At 36.9% G+C, this 26715-nt stretch overlaps 1 protein-coding gene across 2 annotated transcripts in view; it reads right to left on the bottom strand.

Moving 5' to 3' along the window:
- Nucleotides 1–26715, bottom strand: part of SEPTIN14 (septin 14) — a 140974-nt gene that overhangs the window by 23302 nt on the left and 90957 nt on the right. For both annotated transcript variants that reach the window (XM_032328067.1, XM_032328068.1), the window contains exons 8-10: nucleotides 17743–17839; nucleotides 11999–12167; nucleotides 8125–8257 (exon numbers count right to left, since the gene is read on the bottom strand). In XM_032328067.1, the coding sequence (XP_032183958.1) occupies nucleotides 8125–8257; nucleotides 11999–12167; nucleotides 17743–17839 (399 nt within the window). The remainder of the gene's footprint in view (nucleotides 1–8124; nucleotides 8258–11998; nucleotides 12168–17742; nucleotides 17840–26715) is intronic.

The following is a 26715-nucleotide window of genomic DNA, read 5'->3' as shown; positions in this document are numbered from 1 at the left end:
CCTCATATAAACATACAGAACATGCCACCCTAAAACAAAAGAATACTCATTCTTCTCAAGTGCAAATGGAACTTTCTCCAGAATAGACCACATACTGGGTCACAAATCAGGGTTCAGCCAATACCAAAACACTGAGATTATTCCCTGCTTATTCTCAGACAACAATGCTTTGAAACTGGAACTCAACCACAAGAAAAGGTTTGGAAGAAATTCAAACACTTAGAACCTAAAAACCAGCCTGCTCAAGAATGTTTGGGTCAACCAGGAAATCAAAGATGAACTTAATCAATTAATGGAAACCAATGAGAATGAAGACACATCAGTCCAAAATCTATGGGATACAGCAAAGGAGGTCCTAAGGTGGAAACACATAGCCATCCAAGCCTCACTCAAAAAAAACAGAGAAATCCCGAATGCACGTACTTATTTACACCATGAAGGAATCAACAACAAATTAGATCTACCCCATGCATGAGAAGAGAAATAAGATTAGAGCAGAGATCAATGAATTAGGAACCAGAGATACAGTAAAACACATTAATGAAACTAGAAACTGTTTCTTCGAAAGAATAAGATCAATAAACCAATAGCCAGACTTATCCAAAAGAAAAAAACAGAGGACTCAAAATAATAAAATTATGGATAAAAGGGGGAGATCATGACTAACACTGAGGAAATAGAAACAATCATCAGAAACTATTATCAAGAGTTATATGTCAGTAAGTTAGTCAATCTAGAAATTGATACATTCCTGGAAACCTATAAAATTCAATGACTAAAACAAGAAGAAATAAACAACCTGAATAGGCCAATAACCAGCAATGAGATTGAAGCAGTGATCAAAAATCTCCCCCAAAAACAAGAATCCAGGACCTGATGGATTGCCTGGAGAATTCTACCAAATATTCAAAGAAGAAATAATACCTATTCTCCTGAAACTGTTTCAAAAATAGAAACAGAATGAAAACTGGCTTTTTATGAAGCCAGTATTACCTTGACCCCCAAACCAGGCAAAGATCCCATCAAAAATGAGAATTTCAGAACAATATCCCTGGTAAATATGGATGCCAAGATTCTCAATAAGATACTCACTAATAAGATCCAACAGTACATTAAAAGGATTTATCTGGGGCGCCTGGGTGGCTCAGTGGGTTAAGCCGCTGCCTTTGGCTCAGGTCATGATCTCAGGGTCCTGGGATCGAGTCCCGCATCAGGCTCTCTGCTCGGCAGGGAGCCTGCTTCCCTCTCTCTTTCTGCCTGCCTCCCCATCTACTTGTGATTTCTCTCTGTCAAATAAATAAATAAAATCTTTAAAAAAAAAAAAAGGATTTATCCATCACAACAAGGTGGGATTTATCCCTGGGATGTAAGGGTTGTTCAATATTAGAAAATATTCAATATTAGAAAATCAATCAATGTGATAAAACACATGAATGAGTTTCTCAGTTGATGCAAAAAAAAAAGCATTTGAAAAAAATATAGCATCCATTCCTGATTAAAACTCTTCAGAGAATAGGGATAGAAGTAACATTCCTCAACTTCATAAAATCCCTCTATGGAAAACCCACAGTAAATATCATTCTCAATGGGGAAAAGCTGAGATCCTTTCCCTTAAGATGAAGAACATGACAAGGATGCCCCCTTTCACCACTATTGTTCAACATAGTACTAGAAGTCCAAGCAAAAGCAATCAGACAACAACAACAACAAAAACAACAAAATTTATTCAAATTGATAAAGAAGAAGTCAAAGTCTCTCTCTTTGCAGATGACATGATACTTTATGTGGAAAATCCAAAAGACTCCATCCCCAAATTATTAGAACTCATAGAGCAATTCAGCAATGTGACAGGATACAAAATCAATGTACAGAAACCCACTGCATTTCTATACACTAACAATGTAACTGAAGAAGGAGAAATTTAAAAATCGATCCCTTTTACAATACCACCAAAACCATAAGTTATCTAGGAATAAACCTAACCAAAGAGGTAAAGGATCTGTACTCTAGAAACTACATAACACTTGTGAGAGAAATTGAAGAAGACACAAAAAGATGGGAAAACATTCCATGCTCATGAATTGGAAGAATAAACATTGTTAAATTGTCTATGCTACCCAAGTCAATCTATACATTCAATGTGATCACTATCAAAATACCATTAGCATTTTTCACAGAGCTAGAATAAACAACCCTAAAATTTGTATGGAACCAGAAAAGACCCTGAATCTCCAGGGATTATTGGAAAAGAAAACCAAGGCATGACAATGCCTCACTTCAAGCTATATTACAAAGCTGCAATCATCAAGACAGCATGGCAGTGGCACAAAAACAGACATGTAGATCAATGGAACAGAAGAGAGAGCCCAGAAATGGACCCTCAACCCTATGGTCAAGTAATCTTGGACAAAGAAAGAAAGAAAGAATAACCAATGGAAAAACGACAGTCTCTTCAATAAATGGTATTAGGAAAACTGAACAGCCATATGCAAAAGAATGAAACTAGACCATTCTCTTACAACATACACAAAGATAAACTGAAAATGAATGAAAGACCTCAATGTGAGACAGAAATCTGTCAAAATCCTAGAGGAGAACATAGGCAGTAACCTCCTTGACACTGGATATAACAACTTCTTTCAAGACATGTCTCTAAAGGAAAGGGAAAGAAAAGCAAAAATGAACGTTTGGGACTTCATCAAGATCAAAAGCTTTTGCACAGCAGAGGAAACAGTCAACAAAAGAGGCAATCCACTGAAAGGGAGAAGATATTTATAAATAACATTTCAGATAAAGGGCTGATATTCAAGATCTATAAAGAGCTTCTCAAACTCAACACTCACAAAAGAAATAATCCCATCAAGAAATGGGCAGAAGACATGAAGAAACACTTCTGCAAAGAAGATATACAAATGACTAAGAGACGCATGAAAAAATGTTCAACATCATTAGCCATCAGGAAAATACAAATCAAAAACACAATGAGATATCATCTTATAGCAGTTAGAATCACAAAAATTAACATGACAGAAAACAAGTTTTGGAGAGGCACTGTTGGTATGGATGTAAGCTGTTATAGCCACTCTGAAAAACAGTGTAGAGGTTCCTCAAGACATTAAAAATAGAGCTATCCTATGACCCAGCAACTGCACTACTAGGTAGTAACCCCAAAGATATAGATGTAGGAAATAAAGGCCATATGCACCACAATGTCCATAGCAGCAGTGTTCACAATAGCCCAACTGTAAAATGAACTGACATGCCCTTCAACAGATGAAAGGATAAAGAAGATGTGGCGCATATATACAATGGAATACTACTCAGCCATCAGAAAGGATAAGTACTCACCATTTGCATGGACATGGATGGAACTGAAGAGGATTATGTTAGCTGAAATAGGTCAAGCAGAGAAAGACAATAATCATATGGTTTCACTCAGAGGTGAACTTAAGGAATAGTGTGGAGGACCACAGGGGAAGGGAGGGAAAACTGAATGGGAAGAAATCAGAGAGGGAGACAAACCATGAGAGACTCTGGACTCCAGGAAATAAACTGAGTGTTGCAGAAGGGAGAGTGTGGGAGGATGGGGTAGCCAGGTGATGCGTACTAAGGAGGGCATGTGTTGTGATGAGCACTGGGTTTTATATGTGACTAGTGAGTCGTTTAACACTACATCAAAAACTAATGATGTACTACATGTTGGCTAACTGAACATAAAAAATAATTCCTCAAACCTAAAAAGAGGGAGATAGAGAGAGAAATACAAATCAAAACCACAGTGAGATACTATCTCACACCATTCAGAATGACTAAATATAAAAACAATGAGAAAATTTAATGGCAACATAAAAAATAGTGAAACTTGAACACTTTCTTACACCATACACAAAAATAAACTCAAAATGGATGAAAAATCTCAGTATGACATAGAAAACCATTAAAATCCTAGTGAAGAATACAGGAAGTAACCTCTGACATCAGCCATAGCAACTTATTTCTAGTTATGTCTCTTGAGGCCAGGGAAACAAAAGTAAAATAAACTATTTGCACTTATCAAGATAAAAAGCTTCATACAGTGAAGAAATAACAAGACTAAAAGGCAACTGACAGAATGGGAGAAGATATTTGCCGATGACTTATCTAATCGAAGTGTTAGTATCCAAAATAAGCGACCAACTTATAAAACTCAACACCCCCCCACCAAAAACCACAAATAGTCCAGTTATAAAATGTGCAAAAGACATGAGTAGACATTTTTCCAAAGAAAACATATGGGATGGCCTACAGACATATGAAAAGATGCTCAACATCACTCATCATCAGGAAAAAACAATCAAAACTACAATGAGATATCACCTCACAATTGTGAGAATGATGAAAATCAACAACACAGGAAACAAGAGGTGTTGGTGAGGATGGAGAGAGAAGGGAAACTTATTGTGTTGCTAGTGGGAATGCAAACTGGTGCAGCCACTCTGGAAAACAGTATGGAGGTTCCTCAAAAAGTAAAAAATGTAACTACCCTACAGCAATTGCACTAACTAGGCATTTACCCAAAGAACATGAAATATAGGCTCAAAGGTTTACATATACCTGATGTTTGCAGCAGCATATTTAACAATAGCAAAAATCAAAGATAGCCCAAATGTCCATCCATTGATAATGGATAAAGAAGAAGTGGTATGTATATACAATACAGTACTACTCACCCATCAAAAAGAATGAAATCTTGCCATTAGCAACAACATGGATAGAGCAAGGATGTATTATGCTAAGTGAAATAAGTCACTCAGAAAAAGACTAGTACCATATGATCTCTCTCATATATGCAATCTAACAAAGAAATCATATGAACATATGGGAGGGGGTGGAAAGAAAAAAGGGAGTGAGGGAAATAAGCCATAAGTGACTTTTAGTGATAGAGAACAAACTGAAGGTTAATGGAGGGAGGCGGTTGGGGGTTGAGCCAGATGGGTGATGGCTATTAAAGAGAGCACTTGTAATGAATTCTGGATGATTTATGTAAGTAACAAATCACTGAATTCTACTCCAGAAACCAGTATTGTACTCTGTGTTAACTAACAACAAAAAGAAAGAAAGAAAGAAAGAAAGAAAGAAAGAAAGAAAGAAAGAAAGAAAGAGAGACTTTTAATTATAGAGCGCAAACTGATGGTTACTAGAGGGAAAGGACTGATGGAAATTAAGGACTGTAGTTGACATGATGAGCCCAGCATGGCATATGGAAGTGTTGAATCACTATATTGTATACTTGAAATTAATATAACACTGTATGTAAACTAACTGAAATTAAAATTTAAAATTTTTTTAAAAATGAAAAGAAAGATGAACTAATCTTTAGTAATGTGTAGATGTACAAACTTATCAATTTTTAAGTATTTAAAATTATAAAGTTGTAATTTTGAATTCTGATTAATCTATCTGCTAGATGTGCTTAAAAGCTTATTTTACCTCTATGAGCCTCCACTTTCCATGTCAGCTAATCCTAGCTTCTGTCTGCTTATTCTGTTTTCAGTGATTAAGTTGTTCCTTTTCTGAAGAAAGCCTAGAGGGCCTGCTACCTGTCACTTTGTTCTGTATGGATACTTTTACAGTCCTGGATATTTTATTTCTGCCAGAATTTTTTCCTATAGCCATTTATTAATCTCTGTTAAGAATTTTGGCAACTCCTCAGTTTGCACAACCGATTTTTGTTTGGTTCTTCTTGAAGGAACATATAACTGAAGAACTGGAGAAAAACAGATGTACACAAATAAGGTAGGGGGGAAAAATAGAGGATTTAAATTATTGATTTGGTTTTTGGTCACTTTGTACTCTGGGTTTAAGTTATCCTAAGATCCAACTATACTGTCTGTTCTTAGATTCCATAGGAAACCCTTGAATACTTCTAAACTTTACCTTTATCTTTAAGATAATAGAATTTTTATTACTTATAGTTCAATTAACCATGATTGAGACATCTGGTATACAGCACCTAATCACTATCTTGCTTCTATTGAAAAAGTTCAATTGACCTATTTCTGCTTTAAACTAAATTCTTTTTTTTTTTAAAGATTTTATTTATTTATTTGACAGAGATCACAAGTAGGCAGAGAGGCAGACAGAGAGAGAGAAGAAGGGAAGCAGGCTCCCTGCTGAGCAGAGAGCCCAATGCAGGGCTCGATCCCAGGACCCTGAGACCATGACCTGGGCCGAAGGAAGAGGCTTAACCCACTGAGCCACCCAGGCACCCTTAAACTAAATTCTTAAGTTAAAACCACATTCACTTGAGAGAACGATATTTTTGATTTCAAATATATTTTTGTTAAAAAAGCATTGGTGCAAATAATCAAAATTATATAAGTAGTCTTTTTTCCATTTCTTTGGAAACATAAAGAAATGAAAAAAACTCACATGATTCATCAACTAAAAGTTCTTGAGGTCTTATGTTAGTGAATATTTATCCACTTACTTATAAAAGGGAAGAAAATTTTCTAATGCAGCAGCAGTGTTAGAGAGTAATGACTCTTCACAGAAGTCAGTAGCTTGAATTTGTTATAAATTAAAATTTATGCTTGAAAATCCAAATTATAAGATAAGACAAAGGTAAATAGGTCTTACAAAATTGTTTTCACTTTTAAAAAAAGCGAATTAGATATTCTAGAAAAAAATAAAATTGCTGACTCTAATTTTTAAAGCTTGTGTTCAAACCTGTATCATAAATAGCTATCTTTTTCTTTTTAATTTCTTTTCAGTGTAACAGTATTCATTGTTTTTGCACCACACCCAGTGCTCCATACAATATGTGTCCTACTTAACACCCACCACCTGGTTCCCCCAACCTCCCACCCCCCACCCCTACAAAACCCTCAGGCTGTTTTTCAGAGTCCATAGTCTCTCATGGTTCACCTCCCCTTCCAATTTCCCCCAACTCCCTTCTCCTCTCCATCTTCCTTTGTCCTCCATGCTATTTGTTATGCTCCACAAATAAGTGAAGTCATATAATTGACTCTCTCTGCTTGACTGATTTCACTCAGCATAATCTCTTCCTGTCCCGTCCATGTTGCTACAAAAGTTGGGTATTCATCCTTTCTGATGGAGGCATAATACTCCATAGTGTATATGGACCACATCTTCCTTATCCATTCATCCGTTGAAGGGCATCTTGGTTCTTTCCACAGTTTGGCAACCGTGGCCATTGCTGCTATAAACATTGGGGTACAGATGCCCTTCTTTTCACTCCATCTGTATCTTTGGGGTAAATACCCGGCAGTGCAATTGCAGGGTCATAGGGAAGCTCTATTTTTAATTTCTTGAGGAATCTCCACACTGTTCTCCAAAGTGGCTGCACCAACTTGCATTCCCACCAACAGTGTAAGAGGGTTCCCCTTTCTCCACATCTCCTCCAACACATGGTGTTTCCTGTCTTGCTAATTTTGGCCATTCTAACTGGTGTAAGGTGGTATCTCAATGTGGTTTTAATTTGAATCTCCCTGATGGTTAGTGATGATGAACATTTTTTCATGTGTCTGATAGCCATTTGTTTTTCTTCATTGGAGAAGTGTCTGTTCATATCTTCTGCCCATTTTTTGAAAAGACAGTCTCTTCAACAAATGGTGCTGGCAAAATTGGACAGCTATATGTAGAAGAATGAAATGCGACCATTCTCTTACACCGTACACAAAGAGAAACTCAAAATGGGTAAAAGACCTCAACGTGAGACAGGAATCGATCAGAATCCTAGAGGAGAACATAGGCAGTAACCTCTTTGATATCAGCCACAGCAACTTCTTTCAAGATATGTCTCCAAAGGCAAAGGAAACGGAAGAGAAAATGAACTTTTGAGACTTCATCAAGATCAAAAGCTCCTGCACAATAAAGGAAACAGTCAAGAAAACAAAGAGGCAACCCACGGAATGGGAGAAGATATTTGCAAATGACAATACAGACAAAAGGTTGATATCCAAGATCTATAAAGAACTTCTCAAACTCAACACACACAAAACAGATAATCATATCATAAATATCTTTTGAAAAATAGAAAATATTCTCTAAAATCATCAAATAAATGCTTGAGATTAATACACCTAAAAATGAATACAAATTATACCAGATTAGCATACTTGCCTCTTTTTCAGATTCTTTAAATGTTGTTTCTTTCTCCTTTACTCGCTGCATAAACTTTTGTTTCAGTTCTTCTTCTTCCCTCTGACAGTGATCATAGAACTTCTGTCTTTTGGCTTCATAGATCTCTTGAAAACTACAAAAAAATAATTTATTACTATCATATTAAAATTGTAATATAAATAAAGCTGTAAAAATATATATTGTATGTTAAGTCCCATGTAAGGACATTTAACAACATTTTCTTCATGTATAGAAATAGAAATTTTTATGTCATGAGATGTAAAAAAAGGGAGTTTTAGTATTGAAGAATATATAGATTGTATGTCTGAAGAAGAGTAGAAGTTTAAAACAGTTGTATTAGTGATTTCTTGTTATCATTTTTCAATATATCATACTTTTTCACATCTTTTGATAATAAAATTTGGGGAAACCTCTACTTTACAAGGTTCTTATTTAAAATAAATCTGGGTAGGGATGCCTTGGTGGGACAGTCAGTTAAGCATCTGCCTTTGGCTCAGGTCATGATCCTAGGGTTCTGGGACTAAGTCCCACATTGGACTCCTTGCTCAGCAGGGAGTCTGCTTCTCTCTCAGCCTATCACCCCCCCCCCAATTTTCCTCTCTCTGCCTCTCACTCACTGACAAATAAATTTTAAAAGTCTTTTAAAAATAAAAATAAAATTAAGCCAGGCGTCATCATCATCACTATCACAATCATCACTAAAATAATCAAAATAGTACAGTAGTAGCACAAAAATAGATACATAGATAAATGGAACATTGTAGAGAGGCCAAAAACAGACCCAGGTTTATATGGTCAATTAATATATGACAATATAATATATTATTATATATTATTATATATTATATATATAACATCTTTATATAACATAATATAGTTATATGGTCAATTAATATATGACAAGTGAGGCAATAATATACAATGGGTGAAAGATAGTCCCTTCAATAGCTGGTACTGGAAAACTGAACAGCTACATGCAAGAGCATGAAACTAGACCAGTTTCTTATACCATACACAAAAGAGCCTCAAAATTAATTAAATACCAAAATGTGAAACCTGAAACCATAAAAATCCCAGGAGAAAAAGTAAGCAGTAATCTCCTGGACGTTGGCTAACATTTTTTTACCAACATTTTCTAGCTATGACTCCTCAGGCAAAAGAAACAAAAGCAAACGTAAACTATTGTGGCTACACCAAAATAAAAGGTTTTTGTACAGTGGAGGAAACCATCAACAAAACAAAAAGGCAACCTACTGGATGGGAAAAAATCATTTGCAAATGATATATCTGATAAAGGGTTAATAACCTGTCTTGTTAATTTTGGCCATTCTAACTGGTATAAGGTGATATCTCAATGTGGTTTTAATTTGAATCTCCCTGAGGGCTAGTGATGATGAACATGTTTTGGAGGGGATGTGGAGAAAGGGGAACCGTCTTACACTGTTGGTGGGAATGCAGGTTGGTGCAGCCCCTTTGGAGAACAGTGTGGAGATTTCTCAATAAATTAAAAATAGGGCTTCCTTATGACCCTGCAATTGCACGGCTGGGTATTTACCCCAAAGATACAGATGGAGTGAAAAGAAGGGCCATCTGTACCCCAATGTTTATAGCAGCAATGGCCATGGTTGCCAAACTATGGAAAGAACCAAGATGCCCTTCAACGGATGAATGGATAAGGAAGATGTGGTCCATATACACTATGGAGTATTATGCCTCCATCAGAAAGGATGAATACCCAACTTTTGTAGCAACATGGACAGGACTGGAAGAGATTCTGCTGAGTGAAATCAGTCAAGCAGAGAGAGTCAATTATCATATGGTTTCACCTATTTGTGGAGCATAACAAATAGCATGGAGGACATGGGGACTTAGGAGAAGGGAGTTGGGGGAAATTGGAAGGGGAGGTGAATCATGAGAGACTATGGACTCTGAAAAACAATCTGAGGGGGTTGAAGTGGTGGGGGGGTGGGGGGTTGGGGTACCAGGTGGTGGGTATTATAGAGGGCACGGATTGCATGGAGCACTGGGTGTGGTGAAAAAATAATGAATACTGTTATACTGAAAATAAATAAATTTAATTTTTTTAAAAAATATATAAAGACCTTATATGACTCAACACTATAAAAATAATAAACTGATAAAAAATGGGCAAAGAACATGAATAAATTTTTTCCAATGAAAATATACTGATGATAAAATTAAATATTAAATATAAAAAAAAAATTAAATATTTAAAAAAAAAAAAAAAGAAAAAAAAAAAGAAAATATACTGATGGCCCGAAAGCATGAAAAAATGCTCAACATTATTATCATTAGGGAGATGCAAATCAGATCACAATGAGATATCACCTTACAACTGTCAGAATTGTTAGAATCAAAAAGACAAAAATTTTAAAATGTTGGTAAAGATGTGGCAAAGGGGAACCCTCATGCACTGTTGGCTAGAATGTAAATTGGTATAGCCACTGTGGAAAAAGAGTACAGAGATTCCTTAAAAAATTAAAAATACAAATACCATATGTTCCAGGAATTCCACTACTGGTTATTTATCCAAAGAAAGTGAAGCATTAATTTTAAAAAAATAGGTGAAATGTATGAATTTTTGTGTTTATTTCAGCATTATTTACCATAGCCAAGATATGGAGGCAAACTAATTTTCCATCAATAGGAGAATGGATAAATAAAATGTGGTGTGGGTATGTATGTGTGTATGTGTGTGTAAAGAATATTACTCAACCTTAAAAAAAATAATCTTGCTATTTGTGACATGAACGGACCTAAGAGTACTATGTTAAGGGAAATGTCAGACACAGAAAGAAAAATACCATATAATTTCATTTATATGTGGAAACTAAAAAACAAAACAAATTAATAAATAAACAAATAAGAAAAGGAGAAACAAAAGAATAAATACGAGAACAAACTGGTGATTGCCAAGGGGAAGGGTAATGGGAGATTGGCAAAAATAGGTAAAAGGGAGTGGGGGTACAGGCCTCTGGTTATGGTATAAAAAGTCATGGGATGAATAGGAAATATAGTCAGTGGTATCATAATGGTGTTGTATGGTGACAAATGGTGGCTACACTTGTGAGCATAGCATAATGTATAAAGTTTTCAAATAATTATGTGTACACTTGAGAATAATGTAATATTGGGTATCAACTATACTTCATTTTTAAAAATTGACTTTGAGGGAAAAATTCCGGTTTGCACATCTTTATTAAAAAGTCCATCTCTTCTCCCAAAATAAAAGTATAAAAATTAAGTCAGACATCTTTCAAAATTTAATTCAAAGACAGTCAGTTCAGTTTTGTTTGTCTTCAAAGTACCTAAAAAATCAATATACCTGGATCATACCACACTGTCATCCTTTGCAGCACAAATCCTATTCCTCTTAAATATAACTAAATACACCTGCTCTTAAACTATTTTCACTTGGCTTCTACAATATTTCTGTTGCTTTTCCTCTTTCCTTCATCCAACATTCAATGCCCTTTGCCATCCTTCTCAATATCCTTTGCCAATCTTTATTAATCTTTGCCAATTTTGAAAATCTCCTTCATGAACATCTATTTCATATAAAATACAAAAATAAAAACAAAATAATATTTTTTTGGAAACACATTTCAACATATATTCATAGTGAATACTCATTTTGAGCATATAAATGGTCCCTTGAATTACATGGCTGCTAATAACTCTATCCATCTATGGTGATTAATAAACATATAATTCAAGATGACCCAGAATGTGAAATGTACAGTTATTCTCATTCCAAATGATTGAATCTCATGGTTGTTAGGGATTTCTAAATCACCCATTAACTTGTTCTGACAAGATCTTCTCCACTCACCTAAGTGGCTTGTTGTCTGGACCCACATCAGTAAAGCCCATTTTCTTCAGTCTGCAGCACCTATAGCGTTCATAATGCTGAATGTGGGTTTGTTCTTTCAGATCTTCCATATTTATACAAAGAAGCATATCCCGGAGCTTGACAAAATCACAGTGATTTTCATTTTCCACTAGGCAGAAAAATAAGAAAACACCAACATTCATTACCAATCCTTGACACCCAATAAGTATTCTTGAGTGAAAGTATGCATGAAAAGCACAATTAAAATAACAGTAAGAGGGAGAAAAGATGGCAGGGAAGTAGGAGGAGGTGCCTTTTCAACTTGTACCCCAAAGTGAGCTGATTACCTACCAAAGAACTCAGATCACCCATGAAATCAGCCAGAGATCAGAATTATACATGTCTGGATCTCTACAGAGGCAGAAGATGCCAGTGGGCAGGTAAAGCAGAGTGGAAATGTCGGACTGATACCGGAAGATAAACAAAAGGGGGAGGGAGCCACCAGAGACGACTGTTTGGAAAGTAATACCCCTAATATGAAAGTGCCCTGCGTCTGGGGACCAGCATTAACTTGGAGACTAGTTGAAAGCACTCAGAAAGAGCAAAGGATCGCAGTGGGGGGGGGATTGTGGGAATTGGGGTGGCTAGGGACAGGGGCTTAAGTCCCCAGACCCAGGACAGCCTCCCTTGGCGCTGAGCCAGAGAGAGTGTGGTGGAGAAACCAGGTCTTGGTCCCTGAGCTGCCAGCATGCCTGAGAACACGTGGGGTCCAGCTCCTGTGAGGGGCTGGGAGCCTCACCAGATGGCAGAATGCAGAGCTGTGTTACAGAGCCTGAGACACGCCCCTCACCCTCCCCTGAGAGAGGTGTGGTGAAGGCCCAGCCTGGTGCTCTCAGACCTGTGTACTGCTACTGGAGCCTGAGACACGTGTGCGACCTGCAGCCTCCCCTGAGAGAGGTGCGCACAAGCCCGGTGCTCTTAGACCCAGAAAGACCAGGCACTCCCAGCCCAGGGCCAGCAGGAAAATCTCAGTGTGTGATCGCTGCTTGGAACCTCTCAGGTGGTCTGGAGCTTCCCAGACAGCCGCTGCTGCCATGGTTTTGGGTACAAGCAGAAGATCCTGCATCCCCAGGGACTGCAACTCGGAACCTGCTCTACCAGCTGCCAAGGGGGAATTTATATGGGCTCTGCAGCACCCAAAGGAGAGCAGACTGATACGTTTCTCAATGAAACTAGAAGCTGGTTTTTTTAAAGAATCAATAAGATCGATAAACCATTGGCCACACTAATCCAAAATAAAAGAGAGAAAGCCAAAATTCATAAAATTATGAATGAAAAGGGAGAGATCACAACTAACACCAAGGAAGTAGAAACAATCATCAGAAGTTATTATCAACAGTTATATGCCAATAAGCTAAGCAACCTAGATGAAATGGATGCATTCCTGGAAAACTATAAGCTTCCAAAATTGAACCAGGAAGAAATTGACAATCTGAATAGACTGATATCTAGTAACGAGATTAAAGCAGTGATCAAAAACCTTCCAAAAAACAAGAGCCCAGGACCTGATGGATTCCCTGGGGAATTCTACCAAACTTTCAAAGAAGAAATAACACCTATTCTCCTGAAGCTGTTTCAAAAAATTGAAGCAAAAGGAAAATTTCCAGACTCTTTCTATGAAGCCAGCATTGCCTTGATTCCCAAACTAGGCAAAGACCCTACCAAAAAGGAGAATTTCAGACCAATATCACTGATGAATATGGATGCTAAGATTCTCAACAAGATCCTAGCAAACAGGATCCAACAGCACATTTAAAAGATTATCCACCATGACCAGGTGGGATTCATTCCTGGGCTACAAGGATGGTTCATCATTCACAAATCAATCAATGTGATAGAACAAATTAATAAGAGAAGAGAGAAGAACCACATGGTCCTCTCAATTGATGCAGAAAAAGCATTCGACAAAATCCAGCATCCGTTCCTGATTAAAACGTTTCAAAGTATAGGGATAGAGGGAACATTCCTGAACTTCATAAAATCTATCTATGAAAGACCCACAGCAAATATCATCCTCAATGGGAAAAAGCTTGCAGCCTTCCCGTTGAGATCAGGAACACGACAAGGATGCCCACTCTCACCACTCTTGTTCAACATAGTATTAGAAGTCCTAGCAACAGCAATCAGACAACAAAGAGAAATAAAAGGTATCCAAATTGGCAATGAAGAAGCCAAACTCTCTCTCTTCGCAGATGACATGATTCTTTATATGAAAAACCCAAAAGACTCCACCCCCATAACTATAGAACTCATACAGCAATTCAGTAATGTGGCAGGATACAAAGTCAATGTACAGAAATCAGTGGCTTTCTTATACACTAACAGTGAAAATACAGAAAGGGAAATTAGAGAATCGATTCCATTTACAATAGCACCAAGAACCATAAGATACCTGGGAATAAACCTAACCAAAGAGGTAAAGGATCTGTACTCAAGGAACTACAGGACACTCATGAAAGAAATTGAAGAAGACCCAAAAAGATGGAAGATCATTCCATGCTCTTAGATCAGAAGAATAAACATTGTTAAAATATCTATACTGCCTAGAGCAATCTATACTTTCAATGCCATTCCGATCAAAATTCCACCAGTAGTTTTCAAAGAGCTAGAGCAAACAATCCAAGAATCTATTGGAATCAGAAGAGACCCCGAATCACTAAGGAAATGTTGAAAAACAAAAGTAAAACTGGGGGCATCATGTTACCTGATTTCAAACTTTACTACAAAGCTGTGATCACCAAGACAGCATGGTACTGGCATAAAAACAGACACATAAACCAGTGGAACAGAGTAGAGAGCCCAGATATGGACTATCAACTCTATGGTCAAATAATCTTTGACAAAACAGGAAAAAATATACAGTGGAAAAAAGACAGTCTCTTCAATAAATGGTGCTGGGAAAACTGAACAGCTATATGGAGAAGAATGAAACTCGACCATTCTCTTACACCGTACACAAAGAGAAACTCAAAATGGATAAAAGACCTCAACATGAGACAGGAATCCATCAGAATCCTAGAGGAGAACATAGGCAGTAACCTCTTCGATATCAGCCACAGCAACTTCTTTCAAGATATGTCTCCAAAGGCAAAGAAAACAAAAGAGAAGATGAACTTTTGGGACTTCATCAAGATCAAAAGCTTCTGCACAGCAAAGGAAACAGTCAAGAAAACAAAGAGGCAACCCACGGAATGGGAGAAGATATTTGCAAATGACAGTACAGGCAAAAGATTGATATCCAGGATCTATAAAGAACTCCTGAAACTCAACACACACAAAACAGACAATCATATCAAAAAATGGGCAGAAGACATTAACAGACACTTCTCCAATGAAGACATACAAATAGCTATCAGACGCATGAAAAAATGCTCATCATCAGGGAGATTCAAATTAAAACCACATTGAGATACCACCTTGCACCAGTTAGAATGGCCAAAATTAGCAAGACAGGAAACAACATGTGTTGGAGGGAATGTGGAGAAAGGGGAACCCTCTTACACTATTGGTGGGAATGCAAGTTGGTGCAGCCACTTTGGAGAACAGTGTGGAGATTCCTCAAGAAATTAAAAATAGAGCTTCCCTATGACCCTGCGATTGCACTGCCAGGTATTTACCCCAAAGATACAGATGGAGTGAAAAGAAGGGCCATCTGTACCCCAATGTTTATAGCAGCAATGGCCACGGTCGCCAAACTGTGGAAAGAACCAAGATGCCCTTCAACGGATGAATGGATAAGGAAAATGTGGTCCATATACACTATGGAGTATTATGCCTCCATCAGAAAGGATGAATACCCAACTTTTGTAGCAACATGGACAGGACTGGAAGAGATTATGCTGAGTGAAATCAGTCAAGCAGAGAGAGTCAGTTATCATATGGTTTCACCTATTTGTGGAGCATAACAAATAGCATGGAGGACGAAGGAAGATGGAGAGAAGGGAGTTGGGGGAAATTGGAAGGGGAGGTGAACCATGAGAGACCATGGACTCTGAAAAACAGCCTGAGGGTTTTGAAGGGTCGTGGGGTGGGAGGTTGGGGGAACCAGGTGGTGGGTATTAGAGAGGGCACGTATTGCATGGAGCACTGGGTGTGGTGCAAAAAACAATGAATACTGTTACACTGAAAAGAAATTTTTAAAAAAAGAAAAAAAGAAAAAAGGGCTAAAAAAAACAGCTAAGAGATTTTTATAATTAATAGATATAATTCTTTGGGACTGTAACTATGATTATATGGTATATATCTATTATAGGCAGAGTTTATTTTTGGATAAGGACATTTGCTTTATATTTATTAGCCAATGAATAAATAAGGAATTGAATTAACATTCATATTAGTGTACAGTGTAGTTTTTTGTTAATTATTGTTAGCATTTTACAAACTGCCCCCAAGGTATTTCATAGAGCACTAACAAAGACTGTTATCTAATTTCACTAAAGTAAATAATTTCATTAATATAAATCCTGTTACCATGAGGGCATTAAAAACTATGCATGATTTAGTTCCCAAACAGTATTTATATCCCATATTCATGAAACAAAATTAGCAATATTTAAAATCAATCAATAAATTTACATGGCTCTCTCCTGTGTTTGTCATATCCAGACTACTGAGCATTATATATATTTTATTGTGCATGATATTGTAACCAAACTTTTTTTTTAAAGATTTTATTTATTAATTTGACAGAGAGAAATCACAAGTAGACGGAGAGGCAGCCAGAGAGAGAGATAGGGAAGAGAGCCCGATGCGGGACTCGATCCCAGGACCCTGAGATCATGACCTGAGCTGAAGGCAGCGGCCCAACCCACTGAGCCACCCAGGCACCCCTGTAACCAAACTTAATATTCATTGAGGTATATTGTTTTTAAGTATGTTTCATATATTTAATTTTTAAGATACCTATTAATAAAACAATATTTTGGAAACTAGTATAAGTGGAGATAATCTAATCCCCAATAATTTATATTACAACTATATAAACCAGAGAATAAATGACTGCCTTTTATACTATTTCAACCATCACAATGTTAGATAGCTAATAATAACATTTAATAAATTTTTAGATAGCTAAATAATATTAAATTAAATTAAATATTAATTAAATTAAATATTAAAATGTTAGATAACTAATAATAATATTTAATAAATATTTAAGCATAATGTTTCCAAAGGTAAATTACCTTTCTTTATTTTAAAAATACTTTACCATCCTTTTTGTCTAGTAACCTCTCAAAAATGCTTTATAAATTAAGCAGTAATTTATTTATGCAACAGGTTTTAAACACTGATATTTATGATTCAATTTTGTTCAAAGTTCTTTTGTTCAAGTCACTTTCCAACATTCTTAATGCAATTCTGTATGCATAGAGAGATAGCATGCATATGTCAGACTGGGGTAAATGAGGAGGTTCTAACAAAAATCTGTGAATATTTTTCTAAAGTACCACCTAGGAAACTCTTATGAGAATGAATTATAGTCAAAATAAGAATTCACTTATATGGAAAAGATTTGTGCTCTTCATGAGTAACCCTTCATTTATTCTTTAACAACAACTACCAATATTGACTCAAGTTAAAATATTTTAAGACTATGAGAACACACACACACATACACACACACACACACACACACACACACACACACTTTCCAGAGCAAACCTGCTCACTTTCATCGCATTTACCTTGTAAAACTCCCCAAGGGTACTGACGGCCTCTGACCATTCTTTTTCCAACTTTAACTTCATCCATACTCCCTACTACAGCAAAAGGTAGTTGTCCCTAAAAGTAAGAACAATTTCAGTTATGTTCCCTGATAACAATATGGCCTACTGTTTTTTTTTTTCTGTTATGGAAATCAATAGAGACAAGAATATCATAGTAAGTTTATTCAAACAAGGCATTACACAGTCTTGAATTTTAAGACTTGGTAGTAAATATGTGCAAATTAATTTTTGCAAGCATTATCATCCAGCCATGCACACAAATGAAAACTACCTACTGAGTAGAGCCTAAAGCAAGGGATTCCGCTGTGGGGAATACAAATAAATATTTTTATTAGACACAATTTTTTCCACATTTTCCTTACCATGAAACACAAGTATGTGGAGGAAATAATATGCAAACAACTTTTAACCCCAATATACAAGTTAAAATGGAAAGTATTAAGAAAAAACTATAATAATTAGTTAATGGATATACAGAGTATATTAATAAATATACTATATATGTCTAGTGAATTCTAAATAAAATTAAAAGGTCACTCTGGGAAGTGAGAGTCAGAGGGATCTGAAAATTAATGTGAAACCAAAGGGAGATTGGGGGAGATGATAAGCAAAGTAAGAAGAATAATCATCAGTAAAATAAGCTTTTGAGCCAAATGTAAAGATGGCAGAAATATGCAAGATAAATTCATGATTTGTCAGAATTACATAGATTGCCTTAATAGAAGGGCTGATATACAAGAAATGTCAAATATAAAAATCATTAAACATCATGTCAAGTATTAAATAATTAACAGTATTTACTTTATTAATCAATTTTGGTTTAAAATAAGTATTACCTATGAATTCCTAGAGGTAAAATTAGAAAGGTCAAAATCTTTTTTTTTTTTAAAGATTTTATTTATTTATTTGACAGAGAGAAATCACAAGTAGACGGAGAGGCAGGCAGAGAGAGAGAGAGGAGGAAGCAGGCTCCCTGCTGAGCAGAGAGCCCGATGCGGGACTCGATCCCAGGACCCTGAGATCATGACCTGAGCCGAAGGCAGCGGCTTAACCCACTGAGCCACCCAGGCGCCCCAGAAAGGTCAAAATCTTTAAGACAAAATCTAAAGAAAATATAACGCAGAAGAATAAATAAAAATTTTGTGAACATTGGGGTAGAGATGGCCCTTCTTTTCACTCCATCTGTATCTTTGGGGTAAATACCCAGCAAGGCAATTGTAGGATCATAGGGAAGATCTATTTTTAACTTCTTAAGGAATCTCCACACTGTTTTCCAAAGTGGCTGCACCAACTTGCATTCCCACCAACAGTGTAAGAGGGTTCCCCTTTCTCCACATCCTCTCCAACACTTGTTGCTTACTGTCTTGTTGATTTTTGTCATTCTAACTGGTGTAAGGTGATATCTCAATGTGGTTTTGATTTGAATCTCCCTGATGGTTAGTGATGATGAAAAGTTTTTCATGTCTAGTAGCCACTTGTATACGTTCTTTGTGAAATGTCTGTTCATGTCTTCTCCCCATTTTTTGACGTGATTATCTGTTTTGTGTGTATTGAGTTTGAGGAGTTCTTTATAGATCTTTTATATCAGCCTTTTGTCTGTAGTGTCATTTGTGAATATCTTCTCCCATTCCGTGGGTTGCCTCTTCATTTTTTGGACTATTTCCTTTGCTGTGCAGAAGCTTTTTATCTTGATGAAGTCCCAAAAGTTCACTTTTGCTTTTTTTTCCTTTGTCATTGGAGACATGTCTTGAAAGAAGTTGCTGTGGCTGATGTCAAAGAGGTTACTGCCTATGTTCTCCTCTAGGATTTTGATAGATTCCTGCCTCACGTTGAGATCTTTTATCCATTTTGAGTTTATCTTTGTGCATGGTATAAGAGAAAGAAACAGATAAGTCAAAATAAACAATAATCACATCCAAGAATGGGCAGAAGACATGAACAGACACTTCTCCAAAGAAGGCATACAAATGGCTAACAAACCCATGAAAAAATGTTCATCATCATTAGCCATCAGGGAGATTCAAATCAAAACCACATTGAGATAGCACCTTACACCAGTTAGAATAACAAAAATTAAGACAGTAAACAAGTGTTGGAGAGGATGTAGGGAAAGGGGAACCCTCATATACTGTTGGTAGGAATGCAAGTTGGTGCAGCCACTTTAGAAAACAGTGTAGAGATTTCTTAAGAAATTAAAAATAGAACTACCCTATGACCTGAAATTGCACTGCTAGATATTTACCCCAGATGTAGTGAAAAGAAGGGCCATCTCTACCCCCACCATTCATAGAAGCAATGGTCACAGTTGCCGAACTGTGGAAAGAGATGCCCTTCAACAAATGAATGGATAAAGAAGATATGGTCCATATATACAATGGAATATTATGCCTCCATCAGAAACTATGAATACCCAACTTTTGTATCAACATGGATGGGACTGGAAGAGATTATGCTGAGTGAAATAAGTCAAGCAGAGAGAGTCAATTATCATATGGTTTCACTTATGTGTGGAGCTTAACAAATAGCATGGAGGACATGGGGAGATGGAGAGGAGAAGGGAGTTGAGGGAAATTGGAAGGGGAGGTGAACCATGAGAGACCATGGACTCTGAAAAACAATCTGAGGGTTTTGAAGGGGCGGGGGGTGGGAGGTCAGGGTACCAGGTGGTGGGTATTATAGAGGGCACGGATTGCATGGAGCAATCTGTGGTGCAAAAATAATGAATGGTGGGTGTGGTGCAAAAATAATGAATACTGTTATGCTGAAAATAAAAAATAAATTTAAATTTTTTTTCTATAAGAAAAAACACTTCTAAAGTGAAAAAGAAATGAGAATATATTCTCATTTCTTTGCAATTTTGGAATATAGTGTCTTCTAAAACACAAACTGAAAATCAAGGAGGAACTGACAAATCACCCTGATGTGTCCACCCTGAGAAATTATAATCTCTCTCCAGGCCTCCTCCTTCTTTTTTTTCTTTTTTCTTTTTTTCTTTCTTTTTTATTGATTTGGACCATCTTGGCTTTGGTGGCATATCTGTAGTAGCTTTTGACTACTTCACATTATTTCTAAGGTGCATTTTGCTTGGGGCATGGTTGACATTTTGGACTCTGTTCATTCCCTCAAACATCCCTCAACAGAATGACTAGGAGGAGGAACTCCCAACAAAGGAAAGAACCAGAAACAATGTCCTCTGACATAGATTTAATGGAAATGGATTTAAGCAAGATGTCAGAGATAGACTTCAGATTAGCAATCATGAAGTCAATAGCTAAGCTTGAAAAAAGCATTAGTGATGATATAGAATCTCTAAGGGCAGAAATGAGATCTAATCAGGATGAATTTAGAAATGCTATGAATGAGATGTCCTCTAAACTGGATACGCTAACAGCTACAGTAAATGAGGCAGAAGAACAAATTAAAGATCTAGAAGATGAGTTGACAGAAAAGAAGGAAGCTGAGGAATATAGGAATAGGCACTAGTAGCCCATGGAAATAGACTTAGAGAGATCAATGACACCACAAAAAGTCCCAATGTCAGAATTACTGGGATCCCCGAGGGGGTAGAGAGAGAGAGATCAAGAAGTATAATTAAGTAAATCGTAGTTGAGAACTCCCCTGATCTGGAAACAAGCATTCGTGTCTAAGAAGCAGAGAGGACTCCTCCAAAGCCAACAGTAATAGAACAACACCCTGACATATAACAGTGAAGCTTGCAACTCTTAGAGAAAGAGAAGCTATCCTGAAAGCAGCTAGGGGGAAGAGATTTCTTACTCTCAGAGAGAGGAACAACAGAATAATGTCAGACCTTACTACAGAGACCTAGCAAGCCAGAAAGGGTTGGCAAATTATTCAGAGTATTAAATGAGAGGAAAATGCATCCAAGGATACTTTATCCAGCAAAGCTGTCATTTGGAATGGACGGAGACAAGGAGTTTCTGAGACCAACAGAAACTGAAAAAATATGTGACCGCCAAGGCAGCCCTGCAAGAAATATTAATGGGGGTTCTATGAAAAAAAGAAAGACCCCAAGAATAATATAGACTAGAAATTTACAGAGACAATCTATAGAAACAGGGGCTTTAAAGGCAATAGGATGTCACTAAATTCATATCTTTCAATAGTTACTCTAAAAGTAAATGAGCCAAATGCTCCCACCAAGAGACACAGAGTTTCAAGTTCGATGAAAAAACAGGAACCATCCATATCCTGAATTCAAGAGACTCATCTTGAACCTAAAGACACCTCCAGACTGAAAGTGATGGGATGGAGAACCATCAATCATGCCAGGAGACTTCAAAAACAAAACAAACCAAAACTGGTGTAGCAATTCTCATATCAGATGAATTAGATTTTAAACCAAATAGTGAATGGTGACTAACATAACACAATAAGGGGGGGAAAGGGCAAAAAATAAAATAAAATAAACCAAATAGTGTATTAAGAGATGTAGAGGGACACTATATCATACTTAAAGAGGCTATCCAACAAGAAAATCTAACAACTGTAAATATCTATGCCCCCAACATGGAAGCAGCCAACTACATAAGCCAATTGTCAACCAAAACAATGAATAATATTGATAATAATACATTAATAGTAGGAGACATCAACACTCCACTCACAGCAATAGACAAATCATCTAAGCAGATCAACAAAGAGACAAGAGTTTTGAAGGACACATTGGACCAGATGGACGTTGTAGATATATACAGAGCATTCCACAAAACAACAGAACACTTATTCTTCTCAAATACACACAGATCTTTCTCCAAAGCATATCACATACTGGCTGATGAATCTTGTTGCAACCAGTACCAAAAGGTGGGGGTTATTTCCTATAAATTTTCAGACTACAATGCTTTGAAACTGGAACTTAACCACAAGGAAAAATTTGGAAGTTATGCAAACACTTGGAGGTTAAAAATCATCCCGCTAAAGAATAAATGGGTCAACCAGGAAATTAAATATGAATTTAAACAATTCATGCAAACCAGTGAAAATGAAAACACAATAATTCAGAACCTATGGGATACTCGAAAGGTTGTCCTTAGAGGGAAGCACATAGCCATCCATGCCACTCTCAAAAAAAAAAAAAAAAAAAAAAAAGAAAATTCCCAAATGCACAAGCTAACCTTAAGGATCTGGATAAAGAACAGCAAATAAAGGCTAAACCAAGCAGGAGAAGAGAAATTAATAAAGATTAAAGCAGAAATCAATGAAATAGAAACTAGAAGAACAGTAGAAGAGATAAACGAAACTAAAAGCTGGTTTGTTGAAAGAATTACTAAGATTGATAAAACTGGCCAGATTTATCAAAAAGAAAAGAGAAAGGAACCAAATAAATAAAATCATGAATGAAGGGGAGAAATCATGAATAATACCAAGAAAATAGAGACAATTATTAGAACTTATTACCAGCAGCTATATGCCAACAAACTAGGCAATCTGGGAAAAAATGGATGCATTCCTGCAAACTTATAAACTACCAAGACTGAAACAGGAAAGGTAGAACATCTGAACAGACCAGTAACCAGCAAGGAAGTTGAGGCAGTAATCAAAAACCTCCTCAAACCAAGAGGGCCAGAACCTCCTCAAACCAGGGCCAGATGTCTTCCCAGGAGAATTCCACCAAACATTTAAAGAAGAAATCATACCTATTCTATTGACATTATGTTCCAAAAAATAGGTATGGAAGGAAAACTTCCAAACTTATTCTATGAGGCCAGCATTAATTTGATTCCCAAACAAGGCAAAGGCCCCATCAAAAAGGAGAAACACGGACCAATATCCCTGATGAACATGGACACCAAAATACTCACCAAGGTCCTAGTCAATAGGGTCCAACAGTATATTAAAAGGATTATTCACCACGACCATGTGAGATTTATCCCTGGGATGCAAAGGCGGTTCAACATTTGCAAGTCAATCAACATAATAGACCAAATTAATAAAAACAAGAACCATAGGATTCTCTCAACTGACACAGAAAAATCATTTGACAAAATACAGCATTCTTTCTTGATTAAAACTCTTCAAAGTGTAGGGATAGAGGGAATACACTTTACTATCATAAAAGTCATCCATGAAAACCCCATAGTGAATATCATTCTCAATGGGGGAAAAAATGAGAGCATTTCTCTTAAGGTCAGGAACATGACAGGGATGCCCACTCTCACCACTATTGTTCAACATAGTACTAAAAGTCCTAGTCTAAGCAATCAGACAACAAAAAGAAATAAAAACAGTCAAATTGGCAAAGAAGAAGTCAAACTCTCTCTCTGCAGATGACATGATACTTTCTGTGGAAAACCCAAAAAACTCCACTAGAACTCACACAATAATTCAGCAATGTGGCAGGATACAAAATCAATACACAGAAATCAGTGCATTTCTATACACTAAACATGCAACTGAAGAAAGAGAAATTTAAGAATCAATCCCATTTACAATAACAACCTCAAGATACCTAGGAATAAACCTAACCAAAGATGTAAAGGATCTGTACTCTAGAAACTACAGAACACTTGTGAAAGTATTTGAGGAAGACACAAAGAGATGGAAAAAGATTTTATTCTCATGGATTAGAAGAATAAACATTGTGAAAATTTCTATGCTGTCCACAGCAATCTATGCTTTCAATGCAATCACTATCAAAATACATTTGCCGAATTTTCACAGAGTTGGAACAAACAATCCTAAAATTTGTATGGAACCAGAAAAGACCCTGAATTGCCAGGGAATTGTTGAAAAAGAAAGCTAAATTTGGGGGCATCATGACGCTTGACTTCAAGCTATATAATAGTGCTGTGATCATCAAGATAGCATGGTATTGTCACAAAAACAGACACATAGATTAAAGGAACAGAATAGAGTCTCCAGAAATGGTCCCTCAAGTCTATGGTCAACTAATCTTCAATAAATCTGGAAAGAATATCCAATGGAAAAAAATAGTCTCTTGAATAAATGGTTCTGGGAAAATTCGACAGCTATGTACAGAAGAATGAAACTTGACCATTCCCTTGCATCATACACACAAAGAGAAAACTCAAAATGGATGAAAGATCTCAATGTGAGATGAATCCGTCAAAATCCTAGAGAAGAACATAGGCAGTAATCTCTTCAACACTGACCACAGCAACTTCTTTCAAGACATGTCTCTAAAGGCAAGGGAAGTGAATGCGAAAATGAACTTTTGGGACTTCCTTGCACAGCAAAGGAAATGGTCAACAAAACTAAGAGGGAACCCACAAAAGGGAGCAGATATTGCAAATGAAGATAGGGCTGGTATCCAAGATCTATAAGGAATTTCTCAAACTCAACACCCAAAACCCAAATAATCCAGTCAAGAAATTGGCAAAAGACTGAAGAGACACTTCTCCAAAGACATACAAATGACTAGCAGATGCATGAAAAAATGTTTAACATCACTAGACATCAGGGAAATTCAAACCAAAACCACAATGAGATATAAGTTTACACCAGTTAGAATGGCGATTAACAAGACAGGAAACAACAAGTGTTGACGAAGATGTGGAGCAAGGGGAACCTTATTACACTGTGGGTGGGAATTTAAGCTGGTATAGTCACTCTGGAAAACAGTATGAAGTTTCCTCAAGACATTGAAAATAGAGCTACCCTACAACCCACCAACTACACTACTAGGTATTTACCCCACATACAGAGATGTAGTGTAAAGAAGGGGAACATGCATCCCAATGTTCATGGCAACAATGTCCACAATAGCCCAACTGTGGAAGGAACTGACAGGCTTTTCAATTGAGGAATAGATAAAGAAGATGTGGCACATATATACCATGGAATATTACTCAGCCATCAGAAAGGACGAATACCCTCCATTTGCATCAACATGGATGAAACTGGAGGAGATTAAGTTACATGAAATAAGTCAAGCAGAGAAAGACAATTATCATATGGTTTCACTCATATGTGGAACATAAGTAATAGTGTAGAGGCCCACAGGGGAAGGAAGAGAAAACTGAGTGGGAAGAAATAAGAAAGGAGAAAAAACTATGAGCGACTCTGGACTCTGGGAAATAAACTGAGGCTTACAGAAGGGAGGGGTGAGGAGAGGGGATAGCCCAGTGATGTGTATTAATGAGGGCATGTGTTGTGATGAGCACTGGGTATTATACGTGACTAAAGAATCACTGAACGTTACATTAAAAACTTTGATATACTATATTGCTTAATTGAACATAATAAAAAATATTTAATTATAAAAATAAAAACATTTTTTCCAATTAAAAAAAAACCTCTTGGTATTAGGATGTTCCAGCTTATCTTCCAGGGGAGGCATTTGTTGTACTGGTTCTCAGGTGTCTGCCTCCTCAGAATTGCACCGTCCTTGTTAGGGGGCTGGGTTCAGTGTGAATGCCTCCAGATTGTTCTATGTGGCTTTTGTTCCCTGAAATATTTCTGCACTTTTAGAGGATAAATATCAAAATGGCAGTCTCTCAATCTCCAGCCCCAGATCTTAAATACTGCACCCCCCATTCTTCAATAAGTCCTCACAGAAAACCAGTCAGTCACTCTTGTCTCCCTGGTTTCCATCTGTGTTCACCCAGGCTGTGACCAAGCATCTTTATCTTGGGCTCCTAACCCCATTTTGAGTCTCCAGACTTTAGAGTCTCCAGTGGTATGCACTGCACCACTCCTCCCAGGAGTTAGAGAAAGGTCTTGCCACAGTTCTGCCTCTTGCTGGGCCCTTGCTTGGAGAGTGGTTGTGTGACCAGACCAAGCTTCATTGTTTATGGCAACACAAAGTTGAAAGCCCATTTCTGGCCTCTCTGTTTGCAGCTGGCTTCCCTGTTCCAGTGTTTGGAAACTCTGCAACCCTCAGGTACCCCTTTTCTTTTTGTGACGCCAGGGATCCTGAGACTATGCTATTCCACTTAGGATTCTGCCTGC

Source organism: Mustela erminea, chromosome 20, assembly GCF_009829155.1.
Source record: "Mustela erminea isolate mMusErm1 chromosome 20, mMusErm1.Pri, whole genome shotgun sequence".
In the NCBI taxonomy this organism is placed as follows: Eukaryota; Metazoa; Chordata; class Mammalia; order Carnivora; family Mustelidae; genus Mustela; species Mustela erminea.
This window is presented reverse-complemented; position numbering and strand designations above follow the sequence as displayed.